Here is a 21843-nt window from a genome sequence, read left to right as displayed (position 1 = left end):
GTTTACAAGAAGTTATAATTGTTTTTCTTAGAATTATTGTTGTATGATTACTCTTTTGAGGGATGGTGCTATTCATTTTTACTGATATTTAAATCTTAATTTGATCCTGTTCGAGATGTTAGCTTATATTCAAAATAGAGATCTTGTTTGTTTCAGTTCTGATGTTATTGATTTCTAATCATCGTCTAAATTGTTAGTTTGTTTTGAAACTGGATTTTGTTAACAGCACTGGGTGAAAGTTGTAAGCAGTTATATTAGAGTGGTTTTATATAGTTGCAGTTATGTCTTTAGCAGTTACGGATTTAGTTCTAATATTGCTAGCACAGCCTCGGTCCCTCTTGAAGGTCAAAGTCAAACTCAAACTCAAAGTCAAAGTCAAAGGCATGGACAGTATGGTAGACAAAGTTATGGGGTCAATATTTAAGTAATGGTTTTAGTGCAGCACCAACGCTCACAGGTGTTAGTTTGAGTGGACCCTTGAGTCAACCGGTTGACCAAATTTGTGGGGTCTACAGTAGGTCGAATATATACTCCCTATGCAGTGGAACAGAGAGACTCATAGGTCATGTACCGACCTGAAAATGGAGGTGAAAACTATTTACCGGAGCAGATTAACTTACCAAATGGTTTTGTTTAATTGTTGCAAACAATGGTTATGATTCCTTCGATGATCTTATGAGTGGAATGATAAAGGGGTACAAATTATAAATCTATTAGCTTTTATATATTTATGTTACATTTTATAAAGTAAGAATTTCATGTTCTTATTGTTGCAGGAGCTGGATCCAACGCGTATTATGGATGGAGAATTTGGATTTGATCTGTATTCTTTCGGGTCATGTATATGTTGATGAGACGTTACTTTGCTCTTGACTCCTAGAGAACGATAAATCAAGGCTGCAATGACAAAATAAGTAAGTTTATGAAATGAAAATTCTGTTTAATATGGTTTTTAATTTCAAGGACTATTTATGTCTAGCTTTTTTCATGTCTATCCTTAATTAACTTGTGGGTACAGCTGCTATTAGATTATCTTGAATCTATTACTGGGGTACCTAATTTTCTTGCTGTTTACGGTTATAATGCAAAGCTGAACTGGTGTTTTAGTGATCTTGTTTAAGATTCAAGTTTTTTATACTTGAATTTTCGCACAAAATTTGCTTCAAGTTCTTTGTTTTTGACTCATTCATATTGAAACCTAGATCATTTGATTCTCACAGGTTAGCCAACAATGATATTAACGTTTTGAACCAATCACCTATATTTGAAAAACTTAAGAACGGAACATTTCCATCTGCACCATTTGAGGTAAATGGGCATGAATATAGCAAAGGATATTACCTTGCGGATGGTATATATCCCGATTGGGCAACTTTAGTTAAAGGATATTCATGTCATACTGAAAAACCAACGATTAAGTTTATTAGATTTCAAGCTAGTGCCCGAAAGGATATAGAGAGGGCATTTGGGGTTCTTCAAGGTCGTTTTCATATTATACGCATAGCTTCACGAAGTATGTCAAATAACAGGATGCGAAGAGTGATGGAATGTTGTCTCATATTACATAACATGATACTTGAAGATAACGACTTTGCACTTTCTAAATGGGAAGAAAGATTCACTACCGAAGAAATGAAAAATGGTATGGAACGTATAAGGAACAGAGGGCGGGATCGAGACATCATCGCAAGAGAAATAAGGGATCGAGATATGCACAATCAATTTACCGAGGATTTAGTCGAGCATATTTGGAACCTTCCACCCACTTTTCGCAATGCGAATTAGTTTTTTTTTTTTTATTGAATCTATGTAATCGTTAATTTATGTATTTTTAAATTCTTATGAAAGATTAATTATGTATTTTTTATTTAATATGTAATTTATTTCATTTTGTTGTATTTATTTACCATTTTAATTCATTTGAAAAAAAAATACAAAACTGGTGGACCCTACTGAATTTGACACTACCATTTGACATTTGGGGTTATTGGGAGGTCAAAATCTGACATTGTCATGTCATAGGTAAATGCACTTTTTGAGCCAAAAAGTACAAATCTGCTTATAATGTCGCAGGGTTAGAACCAGTCTAATAACAGCAAATTCATAACAATTAAAAAGTTTAAAAGGGCAGGGTTAGAACTAGTCTAATAACAGCAAATTCATAACAATTAAAAAGTTTAAAAGGGTATGATTACCAGGAGCAAGTTTGAGAAGTGAAAGAGGTGGAGGGCAATCACATATACATGGATTACAAGAAATTGAAGAACCCCCTTTTAAATTAAAACCCTTTTTAATTTTCCAATAAAGAGCTGGTCCAGATACACATAGTGCTGAAATCACTGCAAATATCACTAAACATGTTTTTATACATGATCCAGATCTCCTTGTCATCTTTGTAAATCAAAAGATCTAATCTGTATCCAATACTATTTCGTTTATAGGTGTGTTAGCTTTAAGTGCTCTATTTGTATGACATTATCTATATATTCAGTTAGAAAACTGAAATTGTTCTATTAACTTAATATATCTACAGTGCGTGGGAAATTTAGTGACTTTTTGAAGATCTGGGAATCGGGAAGTTCACGATGTGCATATCTTTGAAGAGATATGGGAGTATGGGACTATGGGTGATCACCGACGACTGACCCGGCCCGTTTAATGACCCAAAGTGTGATGACCCGGAAAATTTCGACTTATTTTGAACCAAATTCTATATAGAAATTAATATTTATGACACGATAAGCAAAGTCTGTTGAACTGAATCTCAAAATTCTTGAACTATTCAATTACTCTTCGATTGTTCTCAACGATTCGCGAACAATTATATGTAAATAGATACATATATATACTATAACTTGAAAACGTAACAAAGTTTTAAGAAAATGATACTGTGCATTAAACTTGTTGGTTTGATTATCTGATTGATATATTTAACTACGGAATTAAAAGATTATGCCAAACGATTGAATTAAAAGATATTTATTAAGTCCATTAAGAATTATAATATTATTACGAGTTTCTGTTGTGAGGTCCACGTTGACATGTTTAACGGTATTCGGAATAAATGGTAAAGTGTTTGTTTAAATAACGTAATTTGGACACATACAATAATAAGGAATATTAACTGTTAGAATTAGATATATGAATAAATTGTGATATGTATTTTAAAACGTGTTTATAAATATTGAGAATAGATATTAACTTGGTTATGAAACGTTTGATAAATACTATTATATTAATAAATAACGAGACAATGATTTATAGAAGTAAATGACCAAAACACTAGAAAGATTAAGATATACTTTGAGTGGTATAGTTTATTGATAATTTAAGACTATATTTTGACAAAGGTACGAGTCACGAAACGTAAAGTGATAGTTTTCTAAGCATACGAAAATGCGTTCGAGAAATCGGAACCTGCTCATAAGTCGAGTGACAACGTACGAGACATCGGAACAAAAATTTCAAGTCAACTATGCACGAGAATATAATATAATATATAATTAATTAATATAAATTAAATATATTATATTATATATTAAAATAAAACGTCGACAAACAAGAAAACAAATCAGGTGTGAGCTGGATCAGGGAACTCCACGATCGCGGAGCTGTAAGGCACAAAAACTCCACGATCGCGGAGCTGTCAAAATCAGAAATGGCTATAAAAGCCCGCATTTTCTTTGCTGAATCCATCCACCTTCTATCGCTCGATCTCTCTATATATTATTATTATTATTATTATTATTATTATTATTATTATTATTATTATTATTATTATTATTATTATTATTATTATTATTATTATTATTATTATTATTAATACTATTATTATTATTATTATTATTAAGATTATTATTATTAATTTTAATATTTTTAGTAATATTATACATAAAATATTACGACGAGGTCATGAGCGTGTCACTTTCAAAACTGGTTTTCAAACGGGATAGAGCTAAGAAAACTATGGGTTATAGCTATGGAGGTTATGGGTAATATTCATGTGTACTGTTCGCAAGTCAAACCTAGTGTTTATCATCTCTGTTGCGTCTACGTACTTTCCTACAATATTGAATCTCAATATTTATACGTAAGCACTCATATTTTATCTTTTATATATTAATTGCGTATCCATGTCTAGTGCTCGAGTATATATGTATATGCATGCTTGTATGCTAAATCTTGTCGTTAAACAGTTTATAATGAATCACGAATTAAATACATATATTATTGATAAAAGGTATATGATATGCATGTTTTTGGAAAGCTGGCGAAAAATCAATAACTTTTCATTTAGACACCGAATAGTTTCGATGAACGGATTAAAAGATATGATCAACTGAATTATGATTGACGTTAATTGAAATTGCTTTTGAATCTGCAATTAAGATTTAAACAACTTGTTTACAAGATTGATAAAATGGATTTTTGAATATTACCAACCGAGTAAATGAATCCTTATATAAGGTACGTCTCGTTTTGTTGAACTATTGTCAAAATTGACTTTTTGAAACGACTTTGGATAACTTTTGTATGTCGATCTCGAGCATTAGGATTGTGATACACTATGACCTGACCTAGCTTGATAGACATTTATTGACCAACATATGTTCTCTAGGTTGAGATATACGGTTATTTGATATTCCGAGTTTCGGTCACATTTTGGTGAACGACTTTATATGCTGCTAAGGTGAGTTTCATATGATCCCTTTTTAATTGCTTTTCCAATTTATATTTTTGGGCTGAGAATACATGCACTTTATTTTAAACGCAATGGATACAAGTACATACTAAATTCTACGCTGAGTTTAAATCGAAAATCCCTTAGCTTTGGTAACTAGTAACTGCCAGTACATAGGATATGGACTGGTGGGCGCGAATAACAGTATATGGATCCATAGGGCTTGACATCCCCGTCCGAGCTAGAGCACTAGCCTTTTAACGGACGTGTGTTATTTGAGTTTAGGACACGTTGGTTTGCGTGTATTAAAACGAATGAGGTATTTATCATTATAACGTTAAAGTTTAGTTACCAGGGTGCTCTGTTATGTAGAATCTATTGATAAACGTTTCTGGATGAAACAACTGAAATCTTGTGATCCACTTTTATATACAGCTTATGCGAAACACTAAAACTATGAACTCACCAACCTTTGTGTTGACACTTGTTAGCATGTTTATTCTCAGGTTCCCTATAAGTCTTTCGCTGTTTGCTTATATGTTAGACAAGCTATGTGCATGGAGTCTTACATGGCATATTTTTCAAGGAAACGTTGCATTCACCAAATTATCACCATGTATCTTATTTTGACTGCATTGTCAACGGAACTATTATTGTAAACTATTATTTACGGTGATTGTCTATATGTAAAAATCATCAGATGTCGAAAACCTTTGATTTAAATATTCATTTATGGTGTGCCTTTTTAAAAGAATGCAATGTTTACAAAACGTATCATATAGAGGTCAAATACCTCGCAATGAAATCGATGAATGACGTGTTCGTCCATATGAATTTGGAGCGATCGTCGCACAAAGTGTTTACTTGCAAAGTAAAGGGTTTTGTTTATGGGTTCTCGGTTTAATCGTTTCGGTTTATTTGATTTTTGAACTTTTGAAAGTAAAATCAATATCAAAATCAAATAGAAAATCGAATTTGAATTCAATTTAATTTTGACTTTTGAATTCGATTTTAGTTATAACCGGAAAAAACAAAATCAAATTCGAGTTCACCGAGTATGAATAATTTTATGACACTACTTAAATATAATCATTAATAAGTGTTCGTTATATATATATATATATATATATATATATATATATATATATATATATATATATATATATATATATATATATATATATATATATAGATTAATGTGTGTGAATTTTAAAGTCCATACAAGCGCTTTATATTTCACAATCACATCATAGCTAATTATTTTAATTTTCAAAACTGTAAACTATTCAATTTTACTCAACCGAATTCAAAAAGTCACACATGTATATTAATTTGATATATTTATACAAAATATTATCATTAAGTTATTATCGATTTTGAATTCGGTTTTTGATTTAACCGAGTTCGGAATATTCAAAAGTGAAAACCGAACCGAAAACAAAATTTTGAATTCGGTTTCGGTTTTAATCTATCTGAAAATCATATTTCTAATCCGGTTTGGTTTTAGCTAGTTTGGATTCAGTTCGGCATTCAGCTTAAACGGTTTCAAACCAAATATTAAACACCCCTAAATTATAATAGTACTCGCTCGTTCATACTTGCGAGAAAGAAATTAATCATACATGTTTTTTAAAAATATGATACCTAAATACATGTTGAAAAATATGTTACATTTTTACACTATTCGTTCGCACACGTCCGCTCAAAATTTGTCAAAACTCACTGTGATCGAGAATCGTTTAAAAAGTTAACTGAGATTTAGCTTTCGTACACATTACCTTATCTTGTGTGAACTCGTGTTCGTTTTAAACGAATGCGAGTATGTGAGGACACAAAGCATGTTTCGTTCTTGTGTATTGACTTTGCTCAAAGCTTTGTGTGGACGCGAGTTTTTTCAAATTTGTTTAAGCTTCGCTTGCATTTTTAGAAACTTAACAAAAATTTTATATTTCATGATTACATAGTCGTTCATATTAAAGCTTTCAAAAATACCAAACTATTGAATGTTTTTCTACCGAATTCGAAAACTCACACACATAAATTAATATATTTATGAAATATTATTATCGAGTTATTTTCGATTTTGAGTTCTGTTTTTGGTTTAATGAAATTCGGAAATTCAAAACCGAAAACCAAAAGTTATGATTTTAATCGATTTGAAAATCGTTTTGAAATTCGATTCGCTTTTAACTGGTTTGAATTCGGTTCGACATAATACTGGACACCCCTTAATATTTGTGAGTGACATGATACAATTTAAATATTTTCGTAAAAGAATATATTTTTTTCATTTCTCAATATATTTTTTTATCTTATGATATTCTTTTATAAAATAAAACTAAATAAATTAATAAAAAAATATAAAATCAATTAATTATGTTATAATAATAATAATAATATAGATATGGATAGTCAATTTTGGTGTATACATATAGTCAATTTTGGTACACAAAGTATGTATTTTTATATTGAGATTTTAGGCTATAAATACTCATGAATGCAAGCATTAAACTTGCACCATTTCTCACACTTACAAAGTGTTTCTTTCTTTCTCTCCATTATCATCTTTGTTCTTACAATTCATTATTAGTATTCTAAATCAAGAATCAAATCACTAAAGGTAGTTATAAGCCTACTGAATTATAACATCAAGAATCAAACCACTAAAGGTAGTTATAAGCCTACTGAATTATAACATCAAGAATCAAACCACTAAAGGTAGTTATAAGCCTACTGAATTATAACACGTTATCAGCACGATAATCTTAATACTAAATATGGTTGGCTCTGCCACCAAAATGATATATGGTCGGTTATACCACCAAAATGATATATGGTCGGTTATACCACCAGAATGATATATGGTCGGTTATACCACCAGAATGATATAGGTCGGTTATACCACCTGAAAAAATATATGGTCGACACTGTCGCCAAATTTTCATTTATGTTTACTAATATTTATATTTTTGTTATATAACATTTATTTATGATTGCTTACACATGGTCGACACTGTCACCTACTTATCATTTATGTTATATTAAATTTATGTTTAATGTTTATATACTTATGAATATAAATTGACTCTAATTTATCATGATGTTTGTTTTAATTTTTGATAATAGAAAATGTCGAATCTGGAAAAGCTTAAATTTACTCCTTTAGAATCAACTGGAAACAACTACATGCCATGGGTTATAAAAGTAAAAATGCATCTTAAATCAATGGGCATTCTTGAAACCATAAATGAAAACAACACTTGTTCTGAAAAAGAACAAGCTACGGCATGTTGCTTTATTCATCAACATATTGATGAATGCTTACAAAATAATTATGTGACTGTAGAAGATCCCCATGTTTTATGGGAAGGTCTCAAAAGCAGATTCAATAATCAAAGAGAAATTTTACTTCCAGCTGCAATGGAACAATGGAGAACATTAAGGTTCCAAGACTTTAAGAAAGTAAATGAATACAGCTCAGCTCTGTATAATACATGTTCACAACTTAAATTCTGTGGACATGAAATTAGTGATGCAGACATGATGGAGAAAACTTTCTCCACAATGAATGCTGCAAACATCACAGTGCAAAGAAATTTGAGAATGCTAAAGTTCAAAACATATCCTGAACTTAATTCATATCTCTTAGTTGCAGAGCAAAATGATGAGCTATTAATGAAAAATCAGCAATCCCGTCCTACTGGTACACTTGCAATCCCTGAAGCAAATACTGCAAATAATTATAAACAGGGACAAGGACGCGGGCAAGGTCGTGGTTATAATAACCATCACCATCATCATGCCAAAAGCCATAACTATGGTAGAAACCATCCTTATGGTAATGGTAATGGGCGTGGACGTGGTCGTGGTCGTGGCCGTGGTGGTCAAAGAAATAGTAATCCACGAAAATATAAATATCAACCACAAAACAAGCCCATTAAACAAGATGTTGAAGAAAATTCTTCTAAAAATTCTGAAGAATCTTGCTACAGATGTGGTAGAATGGGCCACTGGGCTAATACTTGCCGAACATCTAAACATCTTGTTAAGATGTATCAGGATTCGCTGAAAGGTAAAGAAAAGGAAGTAAATTTTGTGGATAATATTGATCCAACAGTCACTGAGAAACCATCTGATTTATATGAAGATTTCTTGAATGTTTAAGTTGTGTGTCTTTTGAAAAATAAACGATTTAATATCGTCTGTCTTTGTCATTATGTTTGCTAAATGTTTCAGTACTATCTATTTGCGTTTAAAATATTGTGTAATATTAATGTACTCACTATTTATTTCTTATATATGAAGTTCAATATGAATTTTGCTGGAATACAACATCAATCAAGTGGTGGAGATCTCTGTATAGCAGACAGTGGAACTACACACACTATACTTAAATCCGAGAAATATTTTATTGATCTAAAACCAACGGAAGGAACTATACATACAATATCAGGACCTGCTAACTTGATAAAAGGGATAGGAAAGGCAAATTTCATACTACCAAATGGTACAAAATTTTTAATAAATGATGCCTTATTTTCTCCCAAGTCAAGCAGAAATTTATTGAGTTTCTCCGACATATACCTTAACGGGTATGATTATCAGTCAGTGACAACAGAAAATGAGAAATATTTAAGTATCACTGACAAGAGTCATGTGGTTGAAAAACTGCCAAGACTTAGTTCTGGATTACATTATACACATATAAATGTACCAGAAATACATATGGTAGTTAACGAAAAATATATTGATCCTGGTGTATTCAGTTTATGGCATAACAGATTAGGCCATCCAGGATCAACAATGATGAAAAGGATTATTGAATGTACTCATGGACATCCACTAAAGGATAGAAAAATCCATCATGATACAATGGTTCCATGTACATCTTGCTCTCTTGGAAAATTGATAACTAGACCCTCACCACTTAAGGTTGAGAAAGAATCACCAATGTTTCTTGAAAGAATTCAAGGTGATATATGTGGACCAATTCATCCACCATGTGGACCATTTAGATATTTCATGGTTCTAATAGACGCATCTAGCAGATGGTCTTATGTTTGTCTGTTATCAAGCCGTAATGTGGCATTTGCAAAATTTCTTGCCCAAATTATTAAATTGAGAGCTCATTTTCCTGATTACACCATTAAAAGGGTGAGACTTGATAATGCTGGTGAATTTACATCTCAAGCATTTAATGACTATTGCATGTCTATAGGAATTGTTGTTGAACATTCTGTTGCTCATGTGCATACACAAAATGGTTTAGCCGAGTCATTGATTAAACGTTTACAGTTAATCGCTAGACCATTGATAATGAGAACAAAACTCCCTGTATCTATATGGGGTCATGCAATTTTACATGCTGCTGCATTGATTCGCATCAGACCAAGTGCAAGTCATAAATATTCCCCCCTACAACTTGCTTTTGGTCAAGAGCCAAATATTTCCCATCTTAGAACATTTGGTTGTGCAGTGTATGTTCCAATTGCGACACCACAACGTACAAAAATGGGTCCTCAAAGGAGGTTGGGAATATATGTTGGATATGAAACATCTTCAATATTAAGGTATATTGAACCTATGACAGGTGACGTTTTTACAGCACGTTTTGCTGATTGTCATTTTAATGAAACATTGTTCCCTAGATTAGGGGGAGAAATGAAAAATAAAGAAAATGATGTTTCATGGTGTGAACCTCAATTAAAGTATCTTGATCCTCGCACAAAAGAATGCGAGACAGAAGTTCAAAAGATAATGCATATACAAGAACTTGCAAATCAATTGCCTGATGCATTTACAGATACAAAAACGGTGACAAAATCATATATACCAGCAGTAAATACTCCAGCTCGAATTGAAATTCCAAAAGCTGGCAATAACGTCACTCATGAATCTTTGCCACGTCAGAAACGTGGAAGACCAATTGGTTCAAAGGATAAAAATCCTCGAAAAAGAAAATCAGCTGATAATGAAGTAAAAGAAAGTGTTCAAGAAGAACCACAAATCAGTACTCCTACTGCAGAGGAGATTGATGATGTCAATACAGAAATTGCAATCAATTATGCATATTCAAAAATATTATGGAACCGAAATGAAATGAAAAATCTTGATGAGAAATTTTCATTTAATGTTGCGTATGACATCATGAATAATGATGATGATCCAGAACCAACATCTATGGTTGAATGTCAAAATAGACATGATTGGGCTCAATGGAAAGAAGCAATACGAGCTGAATTAGAATCACTCAATAAAAGAAAGGTTTTCGGATCCATCATTCTCACTCCTAAAGATGTGAAACCTGTAGGATACAGATGGATTTTTATCCGAAAAAGAAATGAGAAAAATGAAGTTACAAGGTATAAAGCTAGACTTGTAGCTCAAGGTTTTTCTCAAAGACCAGGAATTGATTATGAAGAAACTTATTCCCCTGTTATGGATGCAATTACTTTTAGATACTTAATCAGCCTGGCAGTTTCTAAAAATTTAGAAATGCATCTCATGGATGTTGTGACTGCTTATCTATATGGATCACTTGATAGTGATATATATATGAAGATACCTGAAGGATTTAAGGTACCAGAAGCATCAAATGCAAAACCCAAAGAAATGTATTCGATTAAATTACAAAGATCTTTATATGGGTTAAAACAATCGGGACGTATGTGGTATAACCGATTAAGTGATTACTTGATAAGCAAAGGGTATACAAATAATCTTACTTGCCCTTGTGTTTTCATTAAGAAAACAACATCCGGATATGTGATCATAGCTGTTTATGTTGATGATCTTAACATCATAGGTACAAATAAAGAGATCCATGAAGCCATTCAACTTCTAAAGAAAGAATTTGAAATGAAAGATCTCGGAAAAACCAAGTATTGCCTTGGTTTACAAATTGAGCATATGCCTAATGGTTTACTTGTACATCAAACAACATATACTGAAAAGATTTTGAAACGTTTCAATATGGACAAGGCAAAACCATTAAGTACTCCTATGGTTGTTAGATCACTCAATGTTGAAGCTGATCCATTTCGTCCATGTGAAGATCAAGAAGACATTCTTGGACCAGAAGTACCATATCTTAGTGCAATTGGAGCTCTTATGTATCTTACAAATTGTACAAGACCTGACATTTCTTTTGCAGTTAATTTGTTGGCAAGGTTCAGCTCTGCTCCTACCAAAAGACACTGGAATGGGATCAAACACATATTTCGATACCTTCGAGGAACTACTGATTTAGGATTATTTTATTCTAACGAATCAAAACAAGATTTGGTTGGTTATGCAGATGCAGGTTATTTATCTGATCCACATAAAGCTAAATCTCAAACTGGATATGTATTCCTAAATGGAGGTACTGCAATATCATGGCGTTCTCAAAAACAAACACTTGTTGCTACATCGTCAAATCATGCCGAAGTGATTGCATTACATGAAGCTACTCGGGAATGTTTTTGGTTGAGATCAATGACACAAATCATTACTGATTCTTGTGGACTAGAACGCGATAAAAGTCCAACAATTATCTATGAAGATAATGCAGCTTGCATAGCACAGATGAAAGAAGGGTATATCAAAAGTGACCGAACCAAACACATACCTCCTAGATTCTTCTCATACACTCAAAATCTCATTAAGGACAACGAGATTGAAATGAGATATGTTCAATCCAGCAAAAACTCTGCTGATCTTTTCACGAAAGCACTTCCAACTGCTATTTTCAGAACACACGTTCATAACATTGGCATGAGACATGTTCAAAAGATGTAACAGCTGAAGCGATGTCTACTTGAGGGGGAGTCAACTCCATGCTGCACTCTTTTTCCCTTAGCTAAAGTTTTTTCCCACTGGGTTTTCTTTAGCAAGGTTTTTAACGAGGCAGTAATTTATAGTTGATCTTCAACAAAATAAAATTGCTATCCAAGGGGGAGTGTTATAATAATAATAATAATATAGATATGGATAGTCAATTTTGGTGTATACATATAGTCAATTTTGGTACACAAAGTATGTATTTTTATATTGAGATTTTAGGCTATAAATACTCATGAATGCAAGCATTAAACTTGCACCATTTCTCACACTTACAAAGTGTTTCTTTCTTTCTCTCCATTATCATCTTTGTTCTTACAATTCATTATTAGTATTCTAAATCAAGAATCAAATCACTAAAGGTAGTTATAAGCCTACTGAATTATAACATCAAGAATCAAACCACTAAAGGTAGTTATAAGCCTACTGAATTATAACATCAAGAATCAAACCACTAAAGGTAGTTATAAGCCTACTGAATTATAACAAATTAATCATTATTATTACCTCGATTCTTAAGCAAAATGTTTAGTGACAGCTTGGAAGTTTCTTTTGCGAGGGAACATCAACAACTATGGTCGGTAGCCATTGCTATTGATTATACATACAATTTAAATCTTAAATCTAAAATTATTTATCACCCGTATTAAGCTTCAATCCAAAATTCGATCCCGACACTCCTCTTGATCCTTCACAAACCAAAAAAAGGTAAGAAATTTATTCGATCAAAAAGGTAATAATCTACTACACTCATTCTATATACAACCGTTAATTAATGTTCTGTTTCGCAATTCATACAATCAACAGTAATAATTTTTTTGTTAGAAACCTAACCCTAATTCCTAATTCCTGATTTGTGGTTATTATTATATAATTGTGAATTGTGATGTGATTGAATAGACGAAAATGAAGATCACGGCATTACTCGTATTGAAATGTCACCCGATTCCAAACGGGTCGGATCCGTTGATCCTAGCGAACGCAACGGACGTGAATCATTTTGGGTATTTTCAAAGGGTTACCGTACGGCAGTTCATTGTGTTTGTTGGTAGGACCGTCGCTAAACGAACGCCACCTGATCAACGCCACTCTGTTCAACATGAAGGTTATTCATTATTTTTCTTGAATTCTTTTAACCATTTTAAGCTTCAATTATTCGATTATTCGTAGACAATTGTGACTGATACTCATATGGTATCATGGAATATTGTGATAGATAGTTTATTGTGTTAGTTAATTGCATTAATTTATGGGTGACAGAGTATAAGGTGCATTCGTATAACCGAAATGGACTATGTGTTGTGGGATTTATGGATGATCACTATCCAGTTAGAAGTGCATTTTCTGTGTTGAATCAGGTAAATTCATATATTTATAACAAATTTTGAGAAATTAGCATCATTTGGTTGATCAGGATTAGTCTTAAACGGATTCGTTTGACATGAAATGTTGATGTTGATTAGGTAATAGATGAATATCAGAAGAAGCATGGTGATTCATGGAAGAGTGTACAAGCAGATAAAACTGATCAATGGCCTTATCTCAATGATGCGCTAAACAGGTTTCAGGTACGTTTTAATAATTCTACTCTTAATATTTCGATTTTAGTGTATCTGACTTTGATCTAGTTGAGTAAATAATTTTGGGTCTTTTTTTGGATGGTACAGGATCCTGCTCAGGCAGACAAACTATTGAAAATTCAAAGGGAGTTGGATGAAACCAAAATTATCCTTGTAAGTATCAATTCAACATAAGTATTTGTTGTAATTTAATCATTATAAATTAATGTTCATAACATTCTGTTATTTACTGTAATGTATTATTATATATACAGCATAAAACCATAGATAGTGTTCTTGAACGAGGTGAAAAGCTGGACAGTTTAGTTGAGAAGAGTTCAGATCTCAGTGCAGCTTCACAGGTGCATATTTTTTCACATTAAAATTGGATGAAATTTGCTTATTTTCATGCAAAATCTGGTTTGCAAGGTTGTTACTTGTTCTCAAAATAGTTAAAAGAACATAACATGAAAATATTGTTTGATTATGAAACAGATGTTCTACAAGCAGGCAAAGAAATCGAATCAATGTTGTACTATATTGTAAAAGACCGATTTATGTTCCCCTTCCATGGTTATGAACTATTCTTAAAAACGTCAAACTTTTGGGAGGTAACTTATTCCTGGATCTACGCTTGCTCTTAATATACAACAAGGTGCACGCTGGTGTTCATGCTTATCGTTCTTATGTATCTAGATTCAATTTCTTTGTTATTCAAAATGTTATCTTGTAATCAAGAGATATTATGATCATGTCATAATGATAATACATTGCTGATTTCTGCAATGTTCAACATGTGTAATTGTACATCTTTCTTGTGTGATTTTGCAATACTAACGACTTAAAATCTACGTTTAAAAGCAAGATGTTAAGAACACTTATTTTGCATTTGTGATCAATTGGAAAATAGTGTTTTGATCCATTATACTTGACTGTTAACAAAAGAGATAGATATAATGTAAGAATTCAGGATAATATCTCTATTGCTGAATATAGGCAGATATATGGTGATGAATGGCCAGAGGAATGGAAGTTAAAATATCCTGTCTTTGATCAGATCCAAGTCCCTATGCTGCAGAATAGGGAGGATATGATTAAATGGGTAACAAGAAATGGTGATATTGTTAATTATTCTACTGGGCAGGTATGGTGTGATCTTAGGTGTAGTAATGCTATTAAGGATTGGCATCATATTGTATGGTTCAGTCAAATGGTGCCAAAACATGCCTTTATTCTATGGTTGGCCATTTGGAATAGGTTATCTACACAGGATAGAATGAGTAAATGGAATTTATCCAAATCATATAGTTGTGCATTGTGTGATGAGGTTCCTGATTCTGTTGCTCATTTATTCTTTGAATGCTCATATTCCAGAAAAGTTTGGGAAATCATGAAGACTAAGCTGTTATTCAAAGGTTTATCTTATAAAATTGGTTCTGTTATTGAAGTTTTGGAGAAGTATCCTTTTAAAAAGCAGATATGGAGTGTTATAAATAGAATTGTGATTGCAGCTATTGTATATTACATTTGGCAGGAAAGAAATAGTCGTATTTTCAAAGGTATGAAAAGGGATAGTCAAGGTTTGAGTATGAAAGTTCAAGAATTTATCAAAGTCAAACTGTTGACTTTAAAAGTCAAACACACGAAGAGTGTGCAGCAGGCTGGAGAGATTTGGCAGATAAACTGGAATTGTTAGTTTGAGTGGGTATTGCTCTTTAGTGTTAGCGTGTCATGAAAGATGGGACAAGCTTGATCTAAGGTAGCAAGGTGTTTTGGGTGCCTTAATGGGTTTAAGGTGCTCGTGTTCTTCTTTGTGATTGTTGTATTTTGGTTGTTTTGGGTTAGGTTCATGCCCTGCCCGTGTATTGTATTGTTAATTGTTATGTAATATAATATAATGCACTTTCACCTAAAAAAAAAAGAAAAAAAAGAAAATAGTGTTTTGCAGGATGGTAACTTTACATTGTCTGTAATATTTGCTTTGGTTAAATAGCAAAGATAATATAACAGAAAATGAGAAAAGTTTAATAAAGAAAAATAAGATAAACAATTACTACACTTCATTTATCTACCAAAATTGTCAGTACAATTACAACTATCAACTTCAACTTCATATCATATACAATACAAGTATATTTACCTGAACCAACAACTAACTACAATAACCAACACAATCAACAATAAGGATATAACCACCACACGAACATCAATCTTCCATTCAGATTTTGAATTATCACCACCTTTTCCCGATGCGTCTTTGCGTGCTGCAGCATTCACCGGAGGTAATGGCGGATCGATAACATCCGTCACCTGAAGTGGAGGAGTTGGTGCTGCCGCTGGTGGCAAAACTCCAGGTTCAACTTGAGCCAAATAATCCCCCGGTTTAATTGGTTGGAAAACAAATGGTGCCGTACTTTTTTCGTCAACACATGGACTCCCTGTTACACCATTAGTCAGCAAAATCTTAAATCTTATAAACTGAATCCAAAACCAGGGTTGTAAAAGTTGTGAGTCAGTCAAGACCTTAGAGTGACAAGCCAGTCGAGTCGGGGACAAGTCGGGCATTGACCAACGTTGACTTTTAGGAATAAATAAATAAATATAAATACATATATGAATAAATAAAACACACACACATACATTATTACACACAAATATATCATACATGAAACATAAATATTTCAAACATAAATATTTCAAACACAGATATGTGGCGCAAAATCTAATTTAAAAAATACACATATATTTTTTTTATCTAACTTTGAATTTGACTACTCAGACCCGACCGAGTCTGCCCGACTTTGACCAACTTTTAAGGCGTTTTTGGGCCAGTCGTGTCGGGCTAGTCTCTAAACCGACGCGTTGACCGACTCGGCCAACTTATACAACAAAGTCCAAAACCCGTGACGGACTTTTGACGAGTTTTTTTTAAAACATTACTCAAAACTAAAACAAGTACTTTATTTTTAGTCACTTACTCAAAAACGCGCTTGCGGTTTTCGGGTTATCAGTGATAACGCCATCGATACCCTCTGCAAGGAACGAGACAAGCTCCGTGTACGGATCACTATAAAAATCAAGCATCATACTTAACGATTCAGTTGAAAATCCCGAAACGTACACCAAGATATTTGCAGCATGCATCTCTTCGATAATTTTCGTCGACCCAGTTGAAAAATATATCTTACTCTCCTGAACAATCGATTTCTTCCCCACATTCACTGCATCGGCATATTTCTTAATGTCATCGATAACAGGCTTCGGTGCATCACTAATCAGTTCACTAACAAGACTCTTTGGTAACTTGGTGCTGATGTTTTAATCGTTGCGAGCACCGATGTATCGTCAGATTGGATTAAAACTTGTTGTTTTGGGTTCAAATTTGCTTTCTTGAGTGCATCGTTGACGGTACTTATAATGTCGAGACCTTTCTTCGATGCTAAGTACGCAGCATGCTGGATGCAATTGAATCAAATAAATAAAGCTAAAGGCATAATGTCAAGAATGGTCCATATGGTTTGTGTAAGAAATCATCGGTGGTCCTTTGTAGTTTTTTTTAATCAAGAATGGTCCTTGTGATTTGCATTTGAGTCACCGATGGTCCCTGTGATTTGCATTTTCCTTGTGGATATGCACAAGGACCAGCGATGATTCAAAATGCAAACCACAAGGACCATCCATGACAAAAAAGTACTAGGACCACGGTCCCAGTGATTTTTGATACAAACAACATGGACCATCCGTGATATTTTGAAATTGTCCTCGTGGTTTTTAAAATATTGCTGATACAGTCCTTGTTACTGAGATAGTCCAAGTAGATTTTGAAAACCATTTTGAAAAGGACTATCTCAGCAACATTTTGAACACCACGAGGACCAAGTAGATAAACAAAAAGCCTAGGGACTATCTCAGCAATTTGGGTGAAACCACATGGACTATCTCAGTAATTATGTCAATAAGCTGAAAGTTAACTTTAAGGTCCAATAATTTTGGGATTACGTGAAACTTACTTGAATCCCAATGAGAATACTTGACGAATTCGTCTTAGCAAGATCCAAAAACTCTAACAAAGTTAGAAACTTTCCGGCATGTTTTGATTTGGGGTTTCGTAACAATCCAGCAGACTGAAACGGGTTTTGAATCAACGCTACAACCAAGTTAAAATAAGTAAAAGAAAATAAAAAAGTTCATATTTTGATTCGATTACAATAAAAGAGAAAACTACTTACGTTTAACGGACTTGATCTCGGTCCACGTGACATCGAATGTGAAAACACCGCTTTTTGGTTGAACTTCTGGTATGGAAGTTGACCGGTCCATAAAAGCCATTGCTGCATTAGTTTTTCCTAATAAATCAACTGAATCTAGACAAAATGCGACACCATCTTCAGTCATTTGGACATTGCAATCGATGATGTCAGCACCATCGTTGATAGCCTTCTTATAAGCAAGATCGGTGCACCCTGGGTAATCGATACTCGCTCCATTGTGAGATATCACCAATGTGTTTGCAACCTTTGGGCTCGTATTTGGAACTTGAGCTAAGCATGCTACAATAGTAGGGGGTTTACACGTTTAGATTATAAAATTGAAAAAAAAAAAAAAAAAAAACACTAAAGGTGACAACTTCGACTAATGCGCACAACTTTCAATGATAAATTTTTTAAAAAGATGTAATTAACCATGCTAAATAAGTTGGAAGGGTCCAAAGTCTCCAAATATAATGTGTAGATTTCAAACATATTGTATAAAAAGTGTTTTGGGTTAATTTTGCCCCATGTGCCAAAAGTCAACAAATTTTGACTTATTAATAATTAGTGGTGTCTCATTCGACCCATTTAATCCATTTCAACCCATGACCCGTCTCGACCCAAACCCATTTTATCCTTGACCAAACCCGACCCGACCCGTTTGCTAGGCATACTAATTATCCACTTCGCATACTGTAACTCCACTACTTACCGATAGCTTTTGAAGCAGATCCAGGATATTCTGTTACAACACCATCGACAGAAAATTGTGAATTATCAACAAACTGCAAGTACTCAGCTGCGGGATCATAACTATAATTGTAGCTTGAAAATGTATCAGATGCAAAACCCGAAGCATAAACTGCAAGGCCTTCTTTATGAGCATCGGTTACAAACGTTGTTGCAGGCTGCAGATATCCATTTTTACCAATGGGCCAAATATAGTCTTTAGGGACAAGAACTCCAAATGCAAATGTCTTGATCATTGCAAGCTTCTTTATAAGGGTGCCATACGTTTCTTTAGAAGTGGGCTCCACCTCAACGGGGGTCAAGAATCGGAAGATGAGTTTGGTCTTTGTCTTGTCGAATGTTTTGCTCGCTCCTACGGCTTTCAAGAAACCAATATCGGGTGATGAGATGTAATCAGCTACAAAAAACTCTCTCGATTCATCTATGTACCGTACCATATTTAACCGATTTGAGCTCCAGAACGCGTTGTTCTGCAAAAAAAAAAAAAAAAAAAAAAAAAAAAAAAAGACAGTTTTCAACGTGGGACCAATATGCAAAGTTGTAAAAATCGCGATTCGGAACGAGTCAGTCGGGATCTTGGAGGGGATGAGTCAGTCAAGTCAGGGACGAGTCCGCCTTTGAGCAACATTGACTTTTAGTAATAACAAATAAATTAAACACAAAAGTCTAATTTAAAAAATAAAACATTTTTTTACCTAACTTTGACTTCGTTGACTTTGAATGACTCGGACCCGACTTTTTAGTGTTAGACCGACTTTTAAGGTGTTTTTGGGTAAACAGGCTAGACCTCAAACTCACGGGTCGTCCGACACAGTCAACCTTTACAACAGTGCCCATAAGATCACATGGGTCCCACGTAACCCACCTGAACATTCAACCATAGTAAGCCTTTCGGGTCCATGCCAAAAACACTCTCAGGTGCCAATGGAGGGTATACAGAATCAAAAACACTCGCTCTTGAAAAAATATTCTGTATCACTGTTAAAAAACATTAGTACACAAATATCTACAACTGCATTCCATACGCTTAGCCACGATACTTACGACGTATCTCCTTTAAAATCTCATCGATAGAAAAATCGATAGGGAACCACCCATCAACGTCAAGACCATTAACGTTGTACTTTCGTTGATGCTTTGGGAACTTGGTAGCCGCATTGGTGCAATTATCAAGCTTTATGTCAGGTAGACAAACTCCTAGATTATCTTTTGTTAGTTGCAAATTACAATACTTGCGGGTCCCGGGCACACCCATTGCCATAGCGGCTGTATATCCCGCCCTGGATGAGTCGGGAAATAGCCCCGGAAACCCTCCTTGTGCTATCACCAAAGGTTCCCCACCTATGTATAGTCATATATCATCATTATTTATCAAATAGGATGACATAATGACAAGATTAATATCATGTGAGAAAAAGATAGAATTTTTACCGTCCAAAGTTAGCCATTTCTTGCCTGGACCAGGATCTGGGCCAGGGCCAGGTCTGGGCATTTGTTGCAACCGTGATCGTCTTGAAGGTTTGCTATTGCCCGAATGACCAATTTTGATGAAACATGAATGAATTAACAAGAAACCAAAGAGTAATTCCTTTATCATAACTTGTATATACAAAAGAATGTTATGTTATGAACCATGTCTCTTCCCGTTCATTGAAAAAACAGGAAAGAGATAGATTTTAACGAGGATTTTATACCATACAATGCCAAACTTATGTACAACCAATTTGATTCATTCGCGTTAGAACGATTAGAAACAGGAAGAAAAAAAAAAAACAAACTTTTAATTTAAAATATTTCCCTTGTTGAGTTTCAGGAAATTAGAAACCCTGTAGGGGAAATGAAAAAAATGGAAATCTTAAAAAAATTAGTATAAACTCTGTAATAGTTATTTGTATCCACGAATAAAAGACACATATAGGAGATGGATATAAATTAATAGCCTTGTAGTGATTTTTCTTTATTAATACGGAGTAATTGGTATTTGTTTCACTAATGATGCAGAAAACTAATTATTAGTCTTATCAAAATCTAAAAAACCAATATAAGTAAGCAATTTCTAAAAGAGATTGAAAAATTAAAAATGAGGCTCAGATCTAACAGAAATATCAAGCAAAAGAGGATAAAAAACCGCCATGGCTGCATATATCACGAATTCAATCAAGGTTTCAAATTCAATAAATCAAACCTCGAAACCCTCGGAATTTGCCCCGCCAAGATACGGATCATCTCAATCTTCGCTCAATTTACTCAGACGACAACAACATAATAATACATTAATTCATCATCACAGCCTCAATAGTTTTGATCAAAATTAGGGTTTATAGTTTTGGGGATGGCAATAGAATAATCTATGATCATAACATCACCACCACCAGCATCATCATCATCATTATCATCATCATCTTTTTTTTCTTCTTAATCATAACAACAACAATAACAATTACAATTACAATTACAATTACAATTACAATTACAATTACAATTACAATTACAATTACAACACAAATGAATGTGCCGATTGTTAAGGATGCATTTATATTGGGTACGTTTGTTGTCGCTTATTATAACTGTTTATCTGCATGCTGCTTCTGTTCATGCTTATCTATGTAAGTGTAAATTTTTCGTTACACCAAATAAACACAGAAAAGCAAGGAGACAGATTCAAGTAGCAGTTGAAAGGGTTGTTGATTAGGGTTAATTGTGAAAAATCATCAGCAGCAAAAGGGGGTAACAACCCTTTAAAAACTTCCATTCCCATTTGCTGCTTCATTTTCCATTGTTG

At 33.5% G+C, this 21843-nt stretch overlaps 3 protein-coding genes and 1 long non-coding RNA gene across 5 annotated transcripts; 3 read left to right on the top strand and 1 right to left on the bottom strand.

Annotated features, from left to right (window-relative positions):
- Nucleotides 1–11: 11 nt before the first annotated feature.
- Nucleotides 12–1774, top strand: LOC139872107 (uncharacterized). Its single transcript, XR_011766872.1, has 3 exons — nucleotides 12–695; nucleotides 777–914; nucleotides 1530–1774. It is a non-coding gene; the product is annotated as an uncharacterized lncRNA (long non-coding RNA).
- An 11320-nt stretch (nucleotides 1775–13094) lies between these two features.
- Nucleotides 13095–14872, top strand: LOC139872946 (VAMP-like protein YKT61). 2 transcript variants are annotated; one of them, XM_071860880.1, is made up of 7 exons: nucleotides 13095–13210; nucleotides 13403–13607; nucleotides 13763–13860; nucleotides 13966–14070; nucleotides 14170–14235; nucleotides 14337–14423; nucleotides 14557–14872. In XM_071860880.1, exons 2-7 carry the CDS (start codon nucleotides 13409–13411, stop codon nucleotides 14605–14607), a joined length of 606 nt encoding a protein of 201 aa, XP_071716981.1. In that variant the 5' UTR covers nucleotides 13095–13210; nucleotides 13403–13408; the 3' UTR covers nucleotides 14608–14872. The 2 variants fall into 2 exon arrangements, with proteins under 2 accessions (XP_071716981.1, XP_071716982.1); XM_071860881.1 differs by having other exon boundaries at nucleotides 13154–13235.
- LOC139871394 (uncharacterized) lies at nucleotides 14619–15757 on the top strand. The gene is made up of 2 exons (XM_071859109.1): nucleotides 14619–14672; nucleotides 14972–15757. The coding sequence occupies exons 1-2, from the start codon at nucleotides 14619–14621 to the stop codon at nucleotides 15755–15757; spliced, it is 840 nt and encodes a 279-aa protein (XP_071715210.1).
- Nucleotides 15758–16120: 363 nt separating this feature from the next.
- On the bottom strand, nucleotides 16121–20397 carry LOC139872053 (glycerophosphodiester phosphodiesterase GDPDL7-like). The gene is given in 8 exon segments (XM_071859854.1): nucleotides 16121–16499; nucleotides 17040–17339; nucleotides 17342–17516; nucleotides 18072–18208; nucleotides 18291–18611; nucleotides 19024–19531; nucleotides 19927–20039; nucleotides 20106–20397. Coding segments are annotated over 8 exon segments (2073 nt in total). The 5' UTR covers nucleotides 20323–20397; the 3' UTR covers nucleotides 16121–16197.
- Nucleotides 20398–21843: the final 1446 nt, after the last annotated feature.

Source organism: Rutidosis leptorrhynchoides, chromosome 10 (assembly GCF_046630445.1).
Source record: "Rutidosis leptorrhynchoides isolate AG116_Rl617_1_P2 chromosome 10, CSIRO_AGI_Rlap_v1, whole genome shotgun sequence".
NCBI classification, from domain to species: Eukaryota; Viridiplantae; Streptophyta; class Magnoliopsida; order Asterales; family Asteraceae; genus Rutidosis; species Rutidosis leptorrhynchoides.
This window is presented reverse-complemented; position numbering and strand designations above follow the sequence as displayed.